This window comes from Marmota flaviventris, chromosome 11, assembly GCF_047511675.1.
Source record: "Marmota flaviventris isolate mMarFla1 chromosome 11, mMarFla1.hap1, whole genome shotgun sequence".
Classification (NCBI taxonomy): Eukaryota; Metazoa; Chordata; class Mammalia; order Rodentia; family Sciuridae; genus Marmota; species Marmota flaviventris.
The window spans coordinates 2,765,510-2,781,838 of NC_092508.1; the positions used below are offsets into that span (position 1 = coordinate 2,765,510).

Consider the following 16,329-nt stretch of genomic DNA (forward strand, 5'->3'; position numbering starts at 1 on the left):
CTAGAGGTGTTTCCAGTTACAGACAGCATGGGCTCCCGAGCACCTGCTGTGCCCTGCCCTGCCAGGCCCCCTGGCACTTCCCAATTCTCCTGGAAGGGTGATTTGCCCCTGGGGCCTAAGTGTCTGTGCTATGTCATCACTACAGACAGGTCCTGCCCTTGGCCGTGACACTCAGTGTGTGTCCAGGTGGTTTTGTGATGGGAGGGTCTCCAAAGTGAGAATGAGGGACTCACAGCCCCTCTCCAGTTTCAGGGGCAGCAGTCTTAATTATGAGCACCTCTTTCCAGAGTGTTCTCATCAAGGGTCTAGACATTACATGGGTCTCTGCTGGAGGTCAGGACAAGCGAGGTCTCTTCCTGGCAGGGCTGTTGGCAGGCACTGGTCAGGATCTACTTTCTAGGGCTCCCAGAAGCAGGATCCCAAGCTGCGTTTCTTAGACTAAAGCACAACTTTAAGATGATAGGTTGGGATGACGTTCCTGCTGTCGGCTCAGACAGACACCCTCGGCCGCTGAGAACGGCACAGGCAGAGGGTAGCCAGAGGACAGGTCACAGACACAGGAAGCCACAGATGTCCAGGTAGGCATGGAAATCTTTAATTAGTTCATTTAATTTCTGATAATCCTTTCCTCAATATCATCCTATAGTTCTTTGGACCTTAAAAGCACATTAAAAATGTTACTCTCTGAAAATTATTCCTATGTAAATATTGGCATTTGATGTGTATGCCATACATTCTGTGAGGATGAACAAATCTTTTGCAAACAGTAAGGAGAGTCAGGGATGACCTGGCCCCCACCTCGGGGTGACCCGGAATTGCACACACTCACAGCAGTGACGCTGGAGTTGAATCCTGAGTAAGACAGCAGAGGGGGAAGCGGGCACAATGGGGGGCTGGGCAGGGCAGTGGACAGGGGCCCACAGAACCATGAGGGCAGACCATGCTTGTCTGCCAGGAAGGTGTCCCACGGGGACAAGGCATCGTCAGGATGATGGTGGGGCCAGGGAGGCGAGAGCAGCAGCTACCACCCATCTGGGGGTCACTGCACACGGAGGTCAGGGGAGGCCACATCACATGGTGCAGGTGCCATAGTTTCCTATCTTTGACAGCAGCTTACTGGCAGTGGATTTTATCTTTTGGATAAAGCCAGCCTTCGGAGGGCGGGAGTCCTGAGTGCCCAGAGGGACAAGGGGAGAAGCGTTTCCATTTCCACACAGCCTCTGGCAGCGCCATGGGACAGTCCTACGTGGGTGCTGGTGTCCTGGGCCTGTCAGGAGCTGGGCTGGGCAGGACATCTCTGCATCAGCCCACATTCAGGAGAGGAGGCACACGGACGGACACCCCTGTGCCTGGGTACTCCATGACAGCGAGGATCAAAGGAAGTAAGTGTGGCCCTGGCGCAGCTGAGAGGCACAGTCAGACACCGAGCGCTCAGCAACGGGCTTCCTATGGGCGCAGTGACCACGGCCCTGTCCTGGCCACCGAGGGCAAGGGCGGCCCCAGCACTAGGCCTGGCCTTCCAGCCGGGCCACGGCCTGCTTCAGGTCCTGCACAACGAGGTCCACCTCGGCCCTGGTGGTGCTGCGGCCCACGCTGAGCCGGAGCGCGTTCCTGGCCACATCGAAGGGGATGCCACAGCTGAGCAGCACTGGGGACGGCCTGGGGAGGAGGACAGCGTCAGCGGCCCCTGAGGACAGTCTCCTGCTCATGTCACTCAGGGAAGACACACTGCCCTTTACTCTCAGCCAAGCCCCCAGGTCGGGCTGGGTAAACCCCATGCCCACTCCATGGCCTGGCTGTTCCCCCGCCCCTTGCCCTCAGCGTCATCTGCTAGGGACACCCTGGACCAAGCCCACCCCAGCCACCTGTGGTGAAGGTCTCCCCAGGAGCCTCCCTACAGCCCTCACAGCAGGAGGGTGGTGGTGCTGCCCCTCACACTGGCTCCCCTTGAGCAGCCCCAGGGCCCCAGGCTTCCCTGTCCCGTACTGACAGAGACTGCAAAGGCCTAACCCAGGCGCCTGGGCCAAGGCGCTGCTCTGCACACACCAGAGCCCGCCAGTGCTCCAGGGTGCAGTGCCTCAAGACCACCAAGGGGCACTGAGGGTCGCCTCATGGGTCGCACACACCAGGACAGCACCAGCCGAGTGCCCCAGGAACAAGGTCCTCACACGCAGGCCCAGGCGAGGGCTGCCTCTCCTCCCCCAACCTCTCCGTGCACCACACTGAGGACAGTGACAGGACAAGAGTCCATCTGTGTGCTGGGCCCCTGCCTCCTGTCAGCCAAGGACAGTGCCAGCCCCTAAGCCACCTCCACAGCTATCCCCACCAGCATCCCCGCCCTGACCCTCGAGGCCCTGGCGGGCTGTGGGGCTCCCAGTCAGTCCAACCCTTTCCCCACCTCACCACTGCCTCCTGGGGGATACCCTCAATTCCTGAGCCAGGACACAGAAGTCACCAGAGGGCGGACCCTACTTCTTGCCTCCTCTCAGGAACCACTGGCACTTGTTCCTCCTGAGCTTGTCCCCGCCTCTGGCCTCAGTTGCCTCATTTGAGAAACAGGCTCCCACGGTTCTCAGCACAGGGCTGTGGTGAGCACCCACAGCAAGGCCGCCTCAGGGCTCCATCAGTGGCAGCCCCTGTGCCTGCCCTCTCACTTGCATCTCTCTGATCTGGAGGCTCTGGACTGCTGCACCCCAGCCTCCTGGCCATGCCAGCCCTCTGTAGCCCTTCCTGCTGCTGGGTGCTAACCCGATTCCTGTCCTCATCCTCCTCTGCCAGTTGGGGCAGGGCTGCTTCTCTAATACTGTCCCACTAGCTCCAGACCTGAATGGCCACTTGTGGCCACCACAGGGCTGCTCTCCTGAAAGTCTGGGCTCTTCATGCAGCTCCGCTTACCTACAAGCACCACAGCCACAGCAAGCCAGGGATGGGCCTTCTCCCTGCAGGACTGCTGCTCAGGTGACCAGAGCCCTCAGTCCCCTCTGCCTCCACCCGAGCACTGGATGTGGCCACGAGCACTCACCGGTCCCCTTGGTCTGAGTGGCAGGAAGCCCCCACACTGGCCAGCAGCGTCCGGCACTGTGCAAGCACCACATAGCCTGCAAAGACAGCACGCGCCTGAGACCCAGGGCTTGTGCCACCCCTCCCCACTCCTCCCAGTCCTCCCCACTCAGGCCTGGTCCCTCCAGGCAATTTAGCAACACCCAGTGAAAACATTTCCCCTCTCTCCTGGCTGCAGAAGGGCAGGCTCCTGCCCCATCAGCCTGGCTTTGGAAATGGCCTTTCACACCCTCACCTCCAGGACCCCTGGGATTCTGACCTCACTTTACAGCTTGTTGCTGGGTTGTCACCTGTTCACCTCCTTTCTGGGTAGAAGCACCTGGGAGCCCCTTGATGAGGTGGCAGGTGCCTCCCTCTGTTCCACAGCATGGGACTTCAGAGCCACCGGCTACTGGGTGGCTGCAGGAGAGTCGCTGCACAAAGTGCCCCAGAGGTGGCCAGGAACAGCACTCTCCCGGGTAAGGGGTGTGGCAGAGGGTGAGTGGCCTCCTGCGTCCTTGCTTGTGGGAATGCCAAGTTCTCAGTCATGCTGCCACACTGATGGCACCCAAGGGAGTCTGCGAGTCCAACAGGAGGGCCAGTTTCCCTGTGTGATCCACGGAGACCCACAGCCCTTCTGGGAAGTCCAACTGAGTGTGCAGGTGTGATCGGGTATGCTCTCTGGGCCACCATACCCCCTACCCATGAAACATGGCAGTTCAGGCCCTGGACTGGGACCTCAGGGAATTGAGGCCAGGATGTACACACCTCTGGGAGGCAGGGACACTACCCGCTTCCTGGCTGGGGGAGAAGGTCACAGGAATAAACAAATCCCATAGAGGGGCACTTTGCCCTCACTTAGCCAGGTGTTAAAAATGACTGCCTCTATTTTCTCTTCCTCTCAAATTATTCTATAAAATCGCTAACAAAACAGACGAGCTTTCTCAGCAATGGATGATTTTATTTGCTTCCCTAACAGCTAATGGCTGATGTGAGAACTGAGAGTATCCACACCCAGTGTTCCTAAAATGCGCAAGGTCAGCAACGAAGCTGCCAATGTCTGGAGCCATAGGAAGCCACCAACAAGCTGACCCAGGGGACAGGCTGGTTCTCAGAGCCTGGCCCCGTGATAGTCACACCCCTGGCAATCTGCTAACAGCTCGAGCTGCGGTACCCAGGCACACAGCAAGAGGGGAGGCACTGTCCTGGATCCAAATCCATGTGGCCCCACTGTGCGGGAGCCACACACATCAAGAGGGCCAGGGCAAGACAGGTAGTCACCTTGAAGCTGGTGTCCCTGGATGGAAAAGTTACAGGTGTTGGGAAGACGTTCGACTCCTGGAAACCGGCTGTTCAAATGAATTCTCTTACCAAATTCAGCCTGAAAGAAAAAGGAATCTAGCATTTGGTGATGGCTTTAAAGACTCCTCCACGGCAGCAGCTGTCTCAGCGAGTGACCACTCACCTCACTGGGGAACACCACCGTGAGAGCTGAGGGTCTGATCCCGGCTCAGAGCACCTGCCTAGCACACGCAGGGCCTTGGGTTCCATCCCCAGGACCACAGGGGAGGCAAGACAAAGGGCAGTCCACGGGAAGCCAAGGTGGACACCGCACTACTCTGAGCACGTGTGAGTGCCTCTGCCTAAGGACAGTCTGCTTGGCCAGGGTCCTTCTTTGGGGACCTCTGCTTGGAGCTCGCTTTCTGCTTCTGAGTCCTCTCTCCGCGTGACCTGCTATGCTCCCCTCCCGCAGCCCCCGGCACTGTGCGTGGCCCCACTCGCCTGCAGTCTCTCCTCCAGGTAGTCGCGGATGTCTCTCATGTGCGCCTCGTATGCTTCGCAGTTCTCAGTCACCATCTCAGCAGCCTGGAGACACAGACAGGTGACACTGGGGAGAAGCCCAGTCATTGCAAAGCCAAGGACAGCAGGAAGGCTTAAAGAGCCCAGCGACACCTCCCAGCCCAAGGGCACAGATCAGCTCCACAGTGCCCACCACGCTGGCCTCCTGAGAGGGTGCTGCTCCACACTCTCCATAGCCGCCCCCTGCTGGTGCCAGGCACCATCCGCCCCAGCAGACAGGTCACGAAGGGTCCCAACCCCAAGGAATGTGTGTTCCTGAGAGGAACAGAACGGGAAAGACCTGTGTGGAGGCAACCCAGGAGGGACCGCGCAGCCTTTGGGGTGGACGGAGATGGCTGTGAGGGCAGCACCCCAGCCACAGCCCCGTGGGGAGCAGGAGTGTGCCCTAAGTTAGGAGGGCTGTTGTGCCAAAGGAGAGGGCAGCAGTGGACAAGGGGACAGGCTTCACGGGCCCCTAAGAGCTGGATCCAGTGAAGTGCTGCAGGCAAATGCCGTCACAGGGGCAGAGGCGAGGTGACCTGGCCGATGGCCACATCTCTCCTGCTGCTGTGCAGGGACGGCAGGCAGGACCTGGCCCAGGGCCGGGGGCCATGAGATTAGACCAGGGCAGCACTGGATGTTCTGTTAGATGCGGGAGATGAGGACAGGAAAGGCCCAAGGGGTCTCCCAGGCTTTTAAAGTGAGGATGGGGATGGCAGGAGGTGCCTCATGGTGAGGGGGGAACAGGAGGGACCCAGGAAGATTTTGGACCCTGAGAAAATGTGCAGCAAGCAGCAGGGGACATGGGTGTCCCTGGAGAAAGGTGAGGACCTGCCCTGAGCTATGGTCATTGGGCAGGTGAGGCCCACCAGGGCAGGTGTGGAGTGGACCCGACAGCAGACAATGCAGGGGGCGGGGCCGTGGTGTGGTGTCACTGGCCGGGGGTGGTGTCATGCTGCCCAGGGCCTGGGGACAGCCCTGTGGCTGGAACAACACAGCAGAGGCCACCATCCCTTCAGCAAGGCACAGGGAAGAGGAGCAAGAAGCTGCGTGTCATGAGGAGGAGAGGCTGGCAGAGTGGAGGCTGCTCCCAGGACCCTGCTGGCCAGGCGAGCGGAGGCCAGACCCTGGACAAGACCCGAGGAGCGAGATGGAGCCGAGACCGAGCTGGGCACCTCTGCAGCTGCGGGTGCAATGAACCTTAAGCGTGAGGTCACAGGCTGGGGGGCCACGAGCTGAGGCTTCACATAGGGAGCCACCACACCCAGGGCTTGAGGACCTCTCGGGTGACCCTGTGATCTGACCCGGGCACTTCTCAGCCACAGGCCTCCCTGCGTCACTGGGATCAACGAGCAGGTGCCAGGCCTCCAGCGCTCACTCCTCCCGCCAACAGCTGTGGTTACCATAGCACAACGCCAGGAAGGGCAGGACCTGGGGGCCGGGTGCAGCTCAAAGGTGGGCACTTGCCTGCTGTGTGCGGAGCCTGGAGTCAACCCCAGCATTACAGACACATCTTACAATTTTTTTTAGAAAAGATGAATGCTGGATGTGGTGGTGCACACCTGTGAACCCAGTGACTCAGAGGCTGGGCTGGAGGATCTCCAGGTGAAGGTCAACCTCAACAATTCAGTGAGGCCCTAAGCAATGTAGTGGGACCCTGCCTCAAAATAAAAATAAAAAGGCTGGGACTGGGGCTCAGGAGTTAGGCACTCCTGGGTTCAATCCCCATGGCCAAAAAAGAAGAAAAAAATGATGACTTTGAGTATTCTGAGTTACAGCCAATTCTTTTACTCTTCCCGACCTTTTCTTCTGTCTGGGGATAATGAGGCAGACAGGCAGGGAAAGGCAAGACACACAGATAATCTAAAATGCAGGGGACACACGGCAGGATAAGGGGACAGAGGGGCAGTGAGGGGATGTGGCTCAAGGAGGGCTGCTCAAAGTGGCAGCTGGGCAGAGCCTCAGTGCAGTGAGGGACAGCCATACACCTGCCGGACAGGTAAACTGGGGCCTCACTGTTGGTGGCAAGGACATCATTGCTATATCAGAAGAACTTTTTGAAACACTAAGCAGGCTAGGCATGGTGGTGCACACCTGTAATTCCAGATACTCGGGAGGCTGAGATAGAGGATTGCAAGTTTGACTCAGCAAAGACCTGAGCAACTCAGTGAGACCCTGTCTCAAAATAAAAAATAAAAAGGGTTGGGGATGTGGCTCAGTGGTTAAGTGCCCCTAGTTTAATCCCTTGAACCAAACCAAAACAAAACAAACAAAAACCCCTAAGCAGGTGCAGCCCACCCTACAGATCTCCAAAGGCACAGTTCTCCAGGCTGAGGAATGAAATTTAGGCTTTTTCTTATCAGTCCATTCATGGGGTCCTGAACCTCATCCCCCTGAAGCCTTGGTTCCAAACACTGCTGAGGTGACGGCAGTATGACCCCTCTGGCCAAGGGCACCAGGCTTACCTTGCCGAGGCCGGCGATCATGGGAGTGTTCTCTGTCCTGTAGGAGATAAGAGATCATGCAGAATCAGCCAAAGTCCTGGGAAGGAGTCCTTCTCCAAGAACATCATCGAATTCAAACAAAACCAAAATGATCTTCCTAAACATGGGCCACATGGGTGCTCAGTGCCAGTAACAGGCCCCAGCCCCCAGGCCAAGTTCCCATTTATCCTGCCCACACAGACCACCGTAGGCACTGAGCCAACTGGGCGGGTGTGCGTGCGCAGGATCGGGGCAGGGGCCCGAGGAGCAGTGGCTCGCATGTCAGAATCAGAACTCTACCCTGCTTGCAAGAAAAACAGAACATCATACTTTCCTTAATTTAAAGTTTTGTCCCTAACCCTTTGCGGCAGGCTGGTGCTGGCCTGCCGACACGGTGCGCCCTGCATCCACAGCGCCTGTGTCTGGGTAGGTGTGTGGCGATGGCATCTCATACGGCTTTGATAGGCATCTGAAGTTACTGAAGCCTTGACCACCACTCGTTACTAAGGCCTTGACCATCTTTTCATGGGCTTCTTTGCTGTGTGTCCTCTGGGGAAATGTCCTTTTAGGTCTTCCGTCCATTTTCCATTGCTTTTTGCTGTAGAGTCTGGTGAGTGATTTATGGACTCTGAATACTAGTGCTCTGTCAGATCAGTTCATTTGAAAAGACATTCTGAAGCACACTGACTTTTGGCCTCTTAATAAGGTCTTTCACAAAGAAAACCATGAAATATTTTTACTCTTCCTAATCCTTTTCTTTTCCTGAGCATTCTTAAATTTTTGTAAAGTCCAATTTATATAAACTTTCTCTTATGGGTACTTTTGTTGCTGTCAAGCCCAAGAATCTTCTGCCTAGCCTAGATCCTGATTTTCATGTTTTTTTCCTTAAAGTTTTATCTATATATAAATATAATATATATTATGGCAAAATGATGTCTAAATTATTATTTTTTCTTTTGCATGGTATTGGTGACTGAACCCAGGGCCTGATGCTTGCTAGGTAAGCCCTCTACCACTGAGCTTTTTTTTTTTTTTTTTTTTAAATAATTTTGAGTGAGGGTCTAAGTTGCCCAGGCTGGCCTCAAATTTGCTACCCTCCTGCCTCAGCCTCCCAAGTGTCTGGGAGGTATGTGCTACCACATCACCTGGCTTAAAAGTTTTATATCTTTATGTTACATTTCACCATCTATTTTGAGTTGATATTTCGTCAGGTGTGAGGCTTAGGTCAAGGTTCATTTGTTGCCTGTGGACGCCTAATTGTTTTGACACTATGTGTTTTTGAAAAGGTGTATTTCCTACATTAAACTGTGTGTGTTTGTCATAGATCACTTAGAGCTGGCTGCAGTGGCATACACCTGTCATTCTAGCAATTTAGGAGGCTGAAGCAGGAGGATGGCAAGTTTGAGGCCAGTCTAGACAACTTAGCAGGACAGTGTGTCAAAATAAAAAAATAAATAAAAGGGCTGGGGATGTAGCTCAGTAAACCTCTGGGTTCGATCTCCAGGACAAACAACTATAAACCTCCCATGGCACCCGTGTGACTGTCTCTTCTCTGTTCGAATCGACTTTCTGCCGTGCTCATGAAAGCTGTTCTGACACTATTTGTTGAGAAGCTGTATTCCCTTGTCTATCAAGCTGGGTAGAACTGACATCTTCACTAGGTTGCATCTTCCCAAAGAAACATGGCGTGTCTCTGTTCTTTACATTTTCTTTGATATCTTTCATCCTCCCCCAAGTCCTATAAACTTTGTTAGACATATATCTGAATATATTTTATCGTACATGGTATTTTAAAATTTAAAAACAGATTTTTAAAATGGACGTCTTGTGCCCTGTGATTTAGCTGTGTTAATTCTGGAAGTTTTCTAGTCCCTTTCTCAGGATTTTCTACATAATCCTGTGACATGATTGGGAACAGTTTTGCCTCTTCCTTTCTGGTCTGTTCATCTTTGACTTCTTTTTCTTGCACTGATGAGAACTTCCTGTGCTAGTTGAGTCAGCAGCAGGTGTCACTGCTCTGCTCCCAGGCATGGGAGTGGACATCAGGTTTGGGTGCTGGATTATGACAAAAGTTTTTTCTGCATAAAATATGACCATGTTATTTTTATTTCCCCATCCCACGTTAACGTGGTGGGTTGCACTGGTTGGGTTTGGACACGAAAGCTGCCGTAGGGCTCTGGCATAACCTTGCCTTGGTCACAATCCAGGACTCTGTCTGTGCACTGCTGAGCCCTACTTGTTAACGTTTTGTCAAAGGTTTGTACACATGAATTCACAAGAGATCGAGGTCTGTAGTCTTGTTATGTTGTGCACTGTTTTGGGTCTTGGTATCCAGGTAATGCTAGCTTTGGAAAATGAATTGGGAAGTGTTCCTTCTTTTATTTTCTGGAAGACAGTATATTAAAATGGTATTACTTCTTCTTTAAACATTTGGTAGAATTCTCTGGTAAACCATGTGGGCCTACAGATTTCCTGTTTTGTCGTGTAGCCTTTGTAGATTCCCAAGCAGTTACAGAGCGACCTGAATGACCTACTTCACCGTGAGCGCGGGTGGACCTAGTCTGTGAGGAGGCGGTCGGTGTCTGCGCTGTCAGCGTCCTGTGCAGGGCTGTCTGCGGCGTCCCTCACTGTCCGTTGGTGCGGGGGCTGTGGTGAGGCCTCTACTCCATTCCTTTTGCCTTTCTTAGTCTTGCTGGAGGTTTGCCATTCTTTTGCTTTTTATTTTCGAAGAGCTAGCTTCCTGTCTCCCTGACCTGCTTTCTCGTCACTGTCTTCAGTTTCAGGGATTTCTCTCCTTTACCTCCTTCTTCCGCCTGCTCTTGGTCCTGCTGCTCGGGTGGGAGCCTGGGCTGCCGACTGGAGGTTCTCCCTCTCATCCTCACGTGCCTCAGCACCACCACTGGCCTCTCAGCCCTGCTTCAGCTGTGTCCTGCAAGTTTTCTGTTTTGGTACCAGGGATTGAACCCAGGGGCACTCAGCCACTGAGCCACACCCCAGCCCTATCTTGTGTTTTATTTAGAGACAGGGTCTCACTGAGTTGCTTAGTGCTTCACTTTTGCTGAGGCTGGCTTTGAACTCGCAACCTCCTGCCTCAGCCTCCCGAGCCACTGGGATTACAGGCGTGCGCCCGGCTCTTCAGTTTTTGCTTGACGTTTTGCAGCCTGTCATCCAGCCCCCAGATTCCAATCGCTGTCTTCTTGGTGGACTGACCCCTTCACTGTACATCCTCCCTGTCTCTGGTCACTTTCTTTGCTCTGGAGCCTACAGTACTGGACAGCCACCTGCTGTCCTTGGACTCTTTACCTAATAACCCTTTCACCCTTTACTTTCCGGCTGCCTATTGCTATATTGGTGTGAGTTTAACAGGTGTATTTCACATCTGCATTAACCCGGTCACTCATGTGCTAGGGCTTCAGCCCGCCCTTTCACTTGGTCCGTCCCCCCTCTTCCCTTTTTTGCAGGGCCGGGGAGCACACTTGGGCCTCACTCTTCTGCCCCAGTGCTCCACCCCTGAGCCACATCTCCAGCCCCATTTAAAAAATTATTTTCTTTTCCTTGTCCTCCTGTGGGCACTTAACATTTTTTAAAATTGGATTTTTGCTGTTATCTCTCCATCTCTCGGTAGTGTTCTCAGTGGCTGAAAACCACGTTGGTAAGACTTGTCAGTCTACTGGTGTTGTCATCTTACCAGTTCAAATGAAGTAGAGACACTCTGCTTTTTGTCTTTATGTAATTATCTTAAACCTTTTCTCCATATGCATTTACAACCATGAGAAATCGCTATGACTTTTACTGAAGCCATCACACACCGCGTAGAAGAGGCCAGAGGAGAAGGAACGCGACTGGCCTGTGGGGATGTTCTTCTCCTGCACCTGCCTGATTCCCCTACGCACCTGCCGCTCTCTTCCCTGGGCGTGAGGTTCTGAGCAGACAGTTCTGAGCACCTGAAAAATATTGTCCACTTTCTTCTGCCTCCGCGGCTCCTGGGAGAAGCCCACTGCCCCTCAGATGTGCTTCTCCTAACAGGGAGCTGTCATTGTGCTCTGACTGCTTCCAGGTGTTTCTGTCTTTCCTTTTTAGAAGCTTACTCACGTGCCTTGGTGGGTAAGTCTCCTGGGGCTCACCCTATTGGGTGCTTTCCAGTGGCCTGAGTCTGTGCCTGTCTTTGGCGAACGTAAGAAATTCTTTGGACATGACTACCTCAAGTTACTTTCCCAGCCCTGTTGACTTTTCTTCCCCGTGATAAAATAAACGTTTATCACTTGGTGGAGTCTCCAGGGTATCCGGGGCTTCACCTGCTGTTTCTCCCAGTCTATTTTCTCTCTCCTCCAGTTTGTGATCCTCTCCTTTGTCCCCCTGTTCTATGGCTGAATGCATCAACCTGAGGTTTTTATTTGGGTTACTGCAGTTTTTAGTTCCAAAATTTCCATTTTGGTTCTTCTTTACGTCTTTCTCTTTCGTCTACTTCATCTGCTCAAGGGTGTCCATGATTTCTCACTGGAGCATTTTTACTGTGTCTGCTATAAATATTTGTTGGGTGATTCTAATATTTTTGTCATCTCAGTGGAGGAATCTATCCATTGTCTTTTCGTACAATTTAAGATCTTTCTGGTTCTTGGCATGATGAATGATTTTCAAATGAAACCTGGACATTTCTATATATGAAAGAGTCTCAATTTCATTTTGAGACTCTGCTAGTCAAGGGAAGGAGTGGCTGCCTGTCACTGCCGGGTAGAGGTGGAGGCCCAGGTCCTTTGCGTGGCCTGTGCTGACACCCAGACAAAAGACACTTGCTACTGATGTATGGGTGGAGGTCCAGGGTCCCACACTGTCTCTCCAGCACCACAGAGAAAGGGCCTCGTTACTGGTGGGAGGGGTCAGATCCTGGCTCCCTGCCGGCCCTCCCCGACACACTGTGGGCTGGGGGCTTCTTGGCTCGGCAGTGTGAGTGGCAGTCTGGCTTCCTCACACACTCTGCTAGTGTGAGCTGGGGAGGGCAGGTTTCTCTGTGATGCTTGGCTAGAGTGAAACAGGCACGGTTTCAGTTTTCTCTTCTTTCTAGAAAGCAGACCTAGAGGGGGCATGTTTCTTCTGTCATCACTGCTGCCAGCTTTTCAGCTCTAAGTGTGGGATATACGAGGCAAAAAGGAAGCCCAGGGAACCCATCACGTTGTTCTCTTTCTCTCTCGTTATGAAGCTTCTAACGAAGTGTGTGCTGGCACCAACTGATTCCCTGGTACAACGTCACCAAACATAATCAGACACAGCAGCCACCAGCCAGGAAACCAGGGCACCTCTTTGTGGCCCGCTAACCCAATCCCCACAGTGAGGAGAGGAGCCGCACTTCCCATCCACAAGGGCCAGGCAGCGTCTCCTTAGTGGCTGGGCCAAGATAACAAGGGGAAGTGGATGCTTTGAAGCAGCTGGGAGAAAGAGCTGGGCTTGGTGGTGCCTGCCTAGGATGCCAGAACTCAGGAAGCTGAGGCAAGGGGGTCGCAACTTTGAGGCGAAGGTCAGCAACTTAGGAGGCCCTCTCTCAAATAAAATAAAAGTAAAAAGACCTGGGGATGTAGCTCAGTGGTAGAGCACCCCAGGTTCAATCCCCAGAACCAAAAAATAAAAAAGGAAAAGAGAGGAGAGACTTCCTTCATGTTCTCTGAATCATCCCTGAGCAGTGCTCCAAGTACCAGTCGGTGACTACCGCCACCCGGATCCCACAGTGACGTGGACAGTGCTAGAGCAGAGCTTCCAAGAGACAGAGACGTGGCAAAATGCCACTGCTCTACGGATGAAGGCACAGCAGCAGCTCGGAGATGTGGCCGACCTCCTACCTTACCCTGGCCTGAAGTTGCGCTCCTGTCCACCTCCAAACAGCATAGGGTGCAGCGGGGTCAGTTTACCCAGCCCTCGGACGTAAAGTGCACCGATCCTGGGGCCGTAGAACTGGAAGGAAAAGGCAGTCTTTCACCCAGTGAGCACCACCCAGGGTGTGCACCGTCCTGTGGCTTCGTGGTGGCCCTGTGGCTTTGTGGTGGCCCCGTGGCTGTGCTGCCACCACTTCTAACATGCCCTTTGGGGACAGGGCAGAGCCCCAGCCTGAAAGGCAGGGTGGACCTCCCTGCACTTCACACCAGAGTTTGTAAAAGGAGACTAGCAACTGGAACTGGAGATCACCACGGGCTTTCCCTGCACAGGACTCCGCATCTTCAAGTAAGAGGCGCCAGGATGAAAGTGCCCTGTTTGGCTGCCTACGCACTGCTCTGGGGAGGACAGCAGCGCTTCAGGTCCTCGTCAGCGCTGGGCAGACAAGACCCCCAGGGCCTTCACTATGAACTCTTCCCCACACTCCACCTCAAAGACAAGAATGCCGAGGTGAACCTTCGTGGGCAGCAGCCACATTTTAATCGGATTAGAGAAAGCTGCAGGGTCTCCAGCCCCACATCTGAGCTGGGAGTCCTACATGAGGGCGCATGAAGACCTCAGAGCTGCTACCTCCTGCCCCTGCTCCCACAGGCTGGGATACCTGTCATTTGTGTCATGGCACTTGCCAAATGGCATCTTAGGGGAAGATGGCACTCCCTTCTTAAAATCCCTGAGGACGGAGACCATGAGCTGCTCGTCACAGCAAGTGAATAACCCACACACAGTGCTGTGGGCTCTGCCGCACGGTGGGCCTCTAAATCAACAGGGAACCTCCCCCAGGAGAGGGGGCGGCCTCAGCCGTACCTTGTGCCCCACGATCGTCAGGAAGTCCACACCTAGGTCCTCGACGTCCACGCGTCTTTTCCCCAGCGCCTGGGCAGCATCCGTGTGCACCAGAATGCGCGGCAGGCCGGAAGCTGCCCGCCTCTGGTTCAGGGCTTTGATGCGCTGGCTGATTTCAGGCACAGGCTGCAGGGGGAGGCAGACAGCTGAGTATGGGGCTTTGAGACAACAGAGACCAGAGAAAGAAGTGAGTCGAGGAGCACAGACAGTTGTGAAATGAAAGAATGGCCAAGCCTAGACGCAGGAGAACACCATCGGCCTGGGCACCTTCCCCCGGGACTCCCTTAGGAGGGGAGTGGGTGGCTCACCATGACAACGCCAGTCTCATTATTGGCCAGCATGATGGTCACAAGGCACGTGGTTGGGCGGACAGCTGCCAGGATGTCGTCAACCTCTGCCTGCCCGTTCACCTGGGACACCGGGACGAAGGTGACCTCTGAAGTACAGAGCACAGTACCAAGGGTGACCATCATGAAGGCTGCATGATTTCCAAAGTTATAAAAGTCACTTATTGTCAAAGTTCAGACAGCTAAAAAGAAGGAATAAGAGCCACTGTCGGCTGTGGAGACGCTCGAGTCTAAGGTTCTCTGAAATCAACAGACTCGGCTGGTAAGAAATTACGAGGGAAGGGTGGTAGCTCCTGGCAGCACAAGCTAAGCCACAGGCCAACTAGACGACCTGACAGACTAGGAAACAGAGCTAAAAGCCCTCCCAGTGCCAACACAAATTTCAAAGACTACAAAGGATCAAAATTGCAGCCAGGTGCAGTGGTGCACACCTGTAACCCTGAAACTTTGGAGGCTGAGGCAAGAGGATCACAAGTTTGAGACCAGCCTCAGCTACAAGGCCTTTAGTGAAGCCCTGTCACAAACTAAAAAGTGAAAAATGGCTGGGGGCCAGGTGCGGTGGCACACGCATGTGAAATCAGCTGCTCAGGAGCCTGAGGCAGGCAGATTGCGAGTTCAAAGCCAGCCTCAGCAATAGTGAGGCAGTAAACAACTCAGTGAGACCCTGTCTCTAAATAAAATACAAAATAGGGCTGGGGATGGGCTCAGTGGTCGAGTGCCCCTGAGTTCAATCCCTGGTACTAAAAAAAAAAAAAAAAAAAAAAGTCTAGGATGGCTGTGCCCCTGCCCAGGGCTGGGCCTGAGCTGTGAAGCAGTAACTGCACGGTGTGGGGAAGAGGACTTTGCAGGAAGCTCACTGAGCCACACCAGCAACAGGAGTGACAACGGGAGCGAGCATCCAGAGCCGCCTAACATGTGACCTATAGTACTCGGTCTCCAACAAACAGCAGGGTGTGGGGACGCAGGCGAGAGAGGAGGGAAGGAACAGAAACCGCCTGCGCCCATGCTTGAGGAAGTGGAAACCAGTGCAGGCAATGTCTCACCAGCCAGAGAAGGGCAAGACCAGGCCCACATCCTGAGAGAAGCTGTGGGAACTCGGCAGCTGAGCAGTGCGGCAGCTGACAAAGACGCACCAGAGGGGTTCAAGAGCAGATCCGTGTAACTGGCAGAAAAATAACCAGGGAACTCGAAGACGGGTTGATCACACCACGAACATCAGAAAAAAAGGAAGAAAAAGTGAACACAGCCACAGAAACTGTGGAACACAAGACTGCCTGTGCCGCCGGCTCTCCATCACAGAGACAAGATACCCCACAAGAACAACTAGAGGAGGAAAAGTCGACTTTAGTCCACGGTTGAGCGACGCTATTGCTCTGGGTTGAGATGAGGAGGAACATCAGGGTGGAAGGGTGTGGTGGAGGAAAGCTGTTCGCTCATGGCCCCTGGGAGACAGGGAGAGAGAGGGAGGGCCAGGGACAATACATCATCCCCAAAGGCATGTCCCAGTGACCACCTTCCTCCAGCCATGACCCATCTGCCTGTAGTTACCACCAAGAGTCCAAATTAACCCACCAAATGGATTAATCCACGGCTAGGCTCAGTTTTCATCACTGCCTTAAGCCTCGTCTTGGAACCTTTGGGCATTAGAAATCATGCTTTCAAAACACGAGCTTCTGCTGGGCCAGTGGCACATGCCTGTAATCCCGTGACTTGGACTTGCAATCCTCCTGCCTCAGCCTCCCAAGTCGCTGGGGTTACAGGTGTATACCACCACACCCAGCCCTTTCCTCTCTTATCTGAATTTCAAAGCCACTGTATAAAACAAAAGGCCGATGTTTACATTGATGGAACTCCAA

At 53.8% G+C, this 16,329-nt stretch overlaps 1 protein-coding gene across 3 annotated transcripts in view; it reads right to left on the bottom strand.

The window, feature by feature from the left end:
• Positions 1-573: 573 nt before the first annotated feature.
• The window catches only part of Scly (selenocysteine lyase), a 29,644-nt gene continuing 13,888 nt past the window's right edge, over positions 574-16,329 (bottom strand). For all 3 annotated transcript variants that reach the window (XM_027951676.3, XM_027951678.3, XM_027951675.3), the window contains 8 exons: positions 14,435-14,562; positions 14,088-14,252; positions 13,198-13,304; positions 7,344-7,380; positions 4,822-4,905; positions 4,321-4,420; positions 3,023-3,098; positions 574-1,659 (listed from right to left, as the gene is read on the bottom strand). In XM_027951676.3, coding sequence (XP_027807477.1) covers positions 1,506-1,659; positions 3,023-3,098; positions 4,321-4,420; positions 4,822-4,905; positions 7,344-7,380; positions 13,198-13,304; positions 14,088-14,252; positions 14,435-14,562 — 851 coding nt within the window. In that variant the 3' untranslated portion in view covers positions 574-1,505. The remainder of the gene's footprint in view (positions 1,660-3,022; positions 3,099-4,320; positions 4,421-4,821; positions 4,906-7,343; positions 7,381-13,197; positions 13,305-14,087; positions 14,253-14,434; positions 14,563-16,329) is intronic.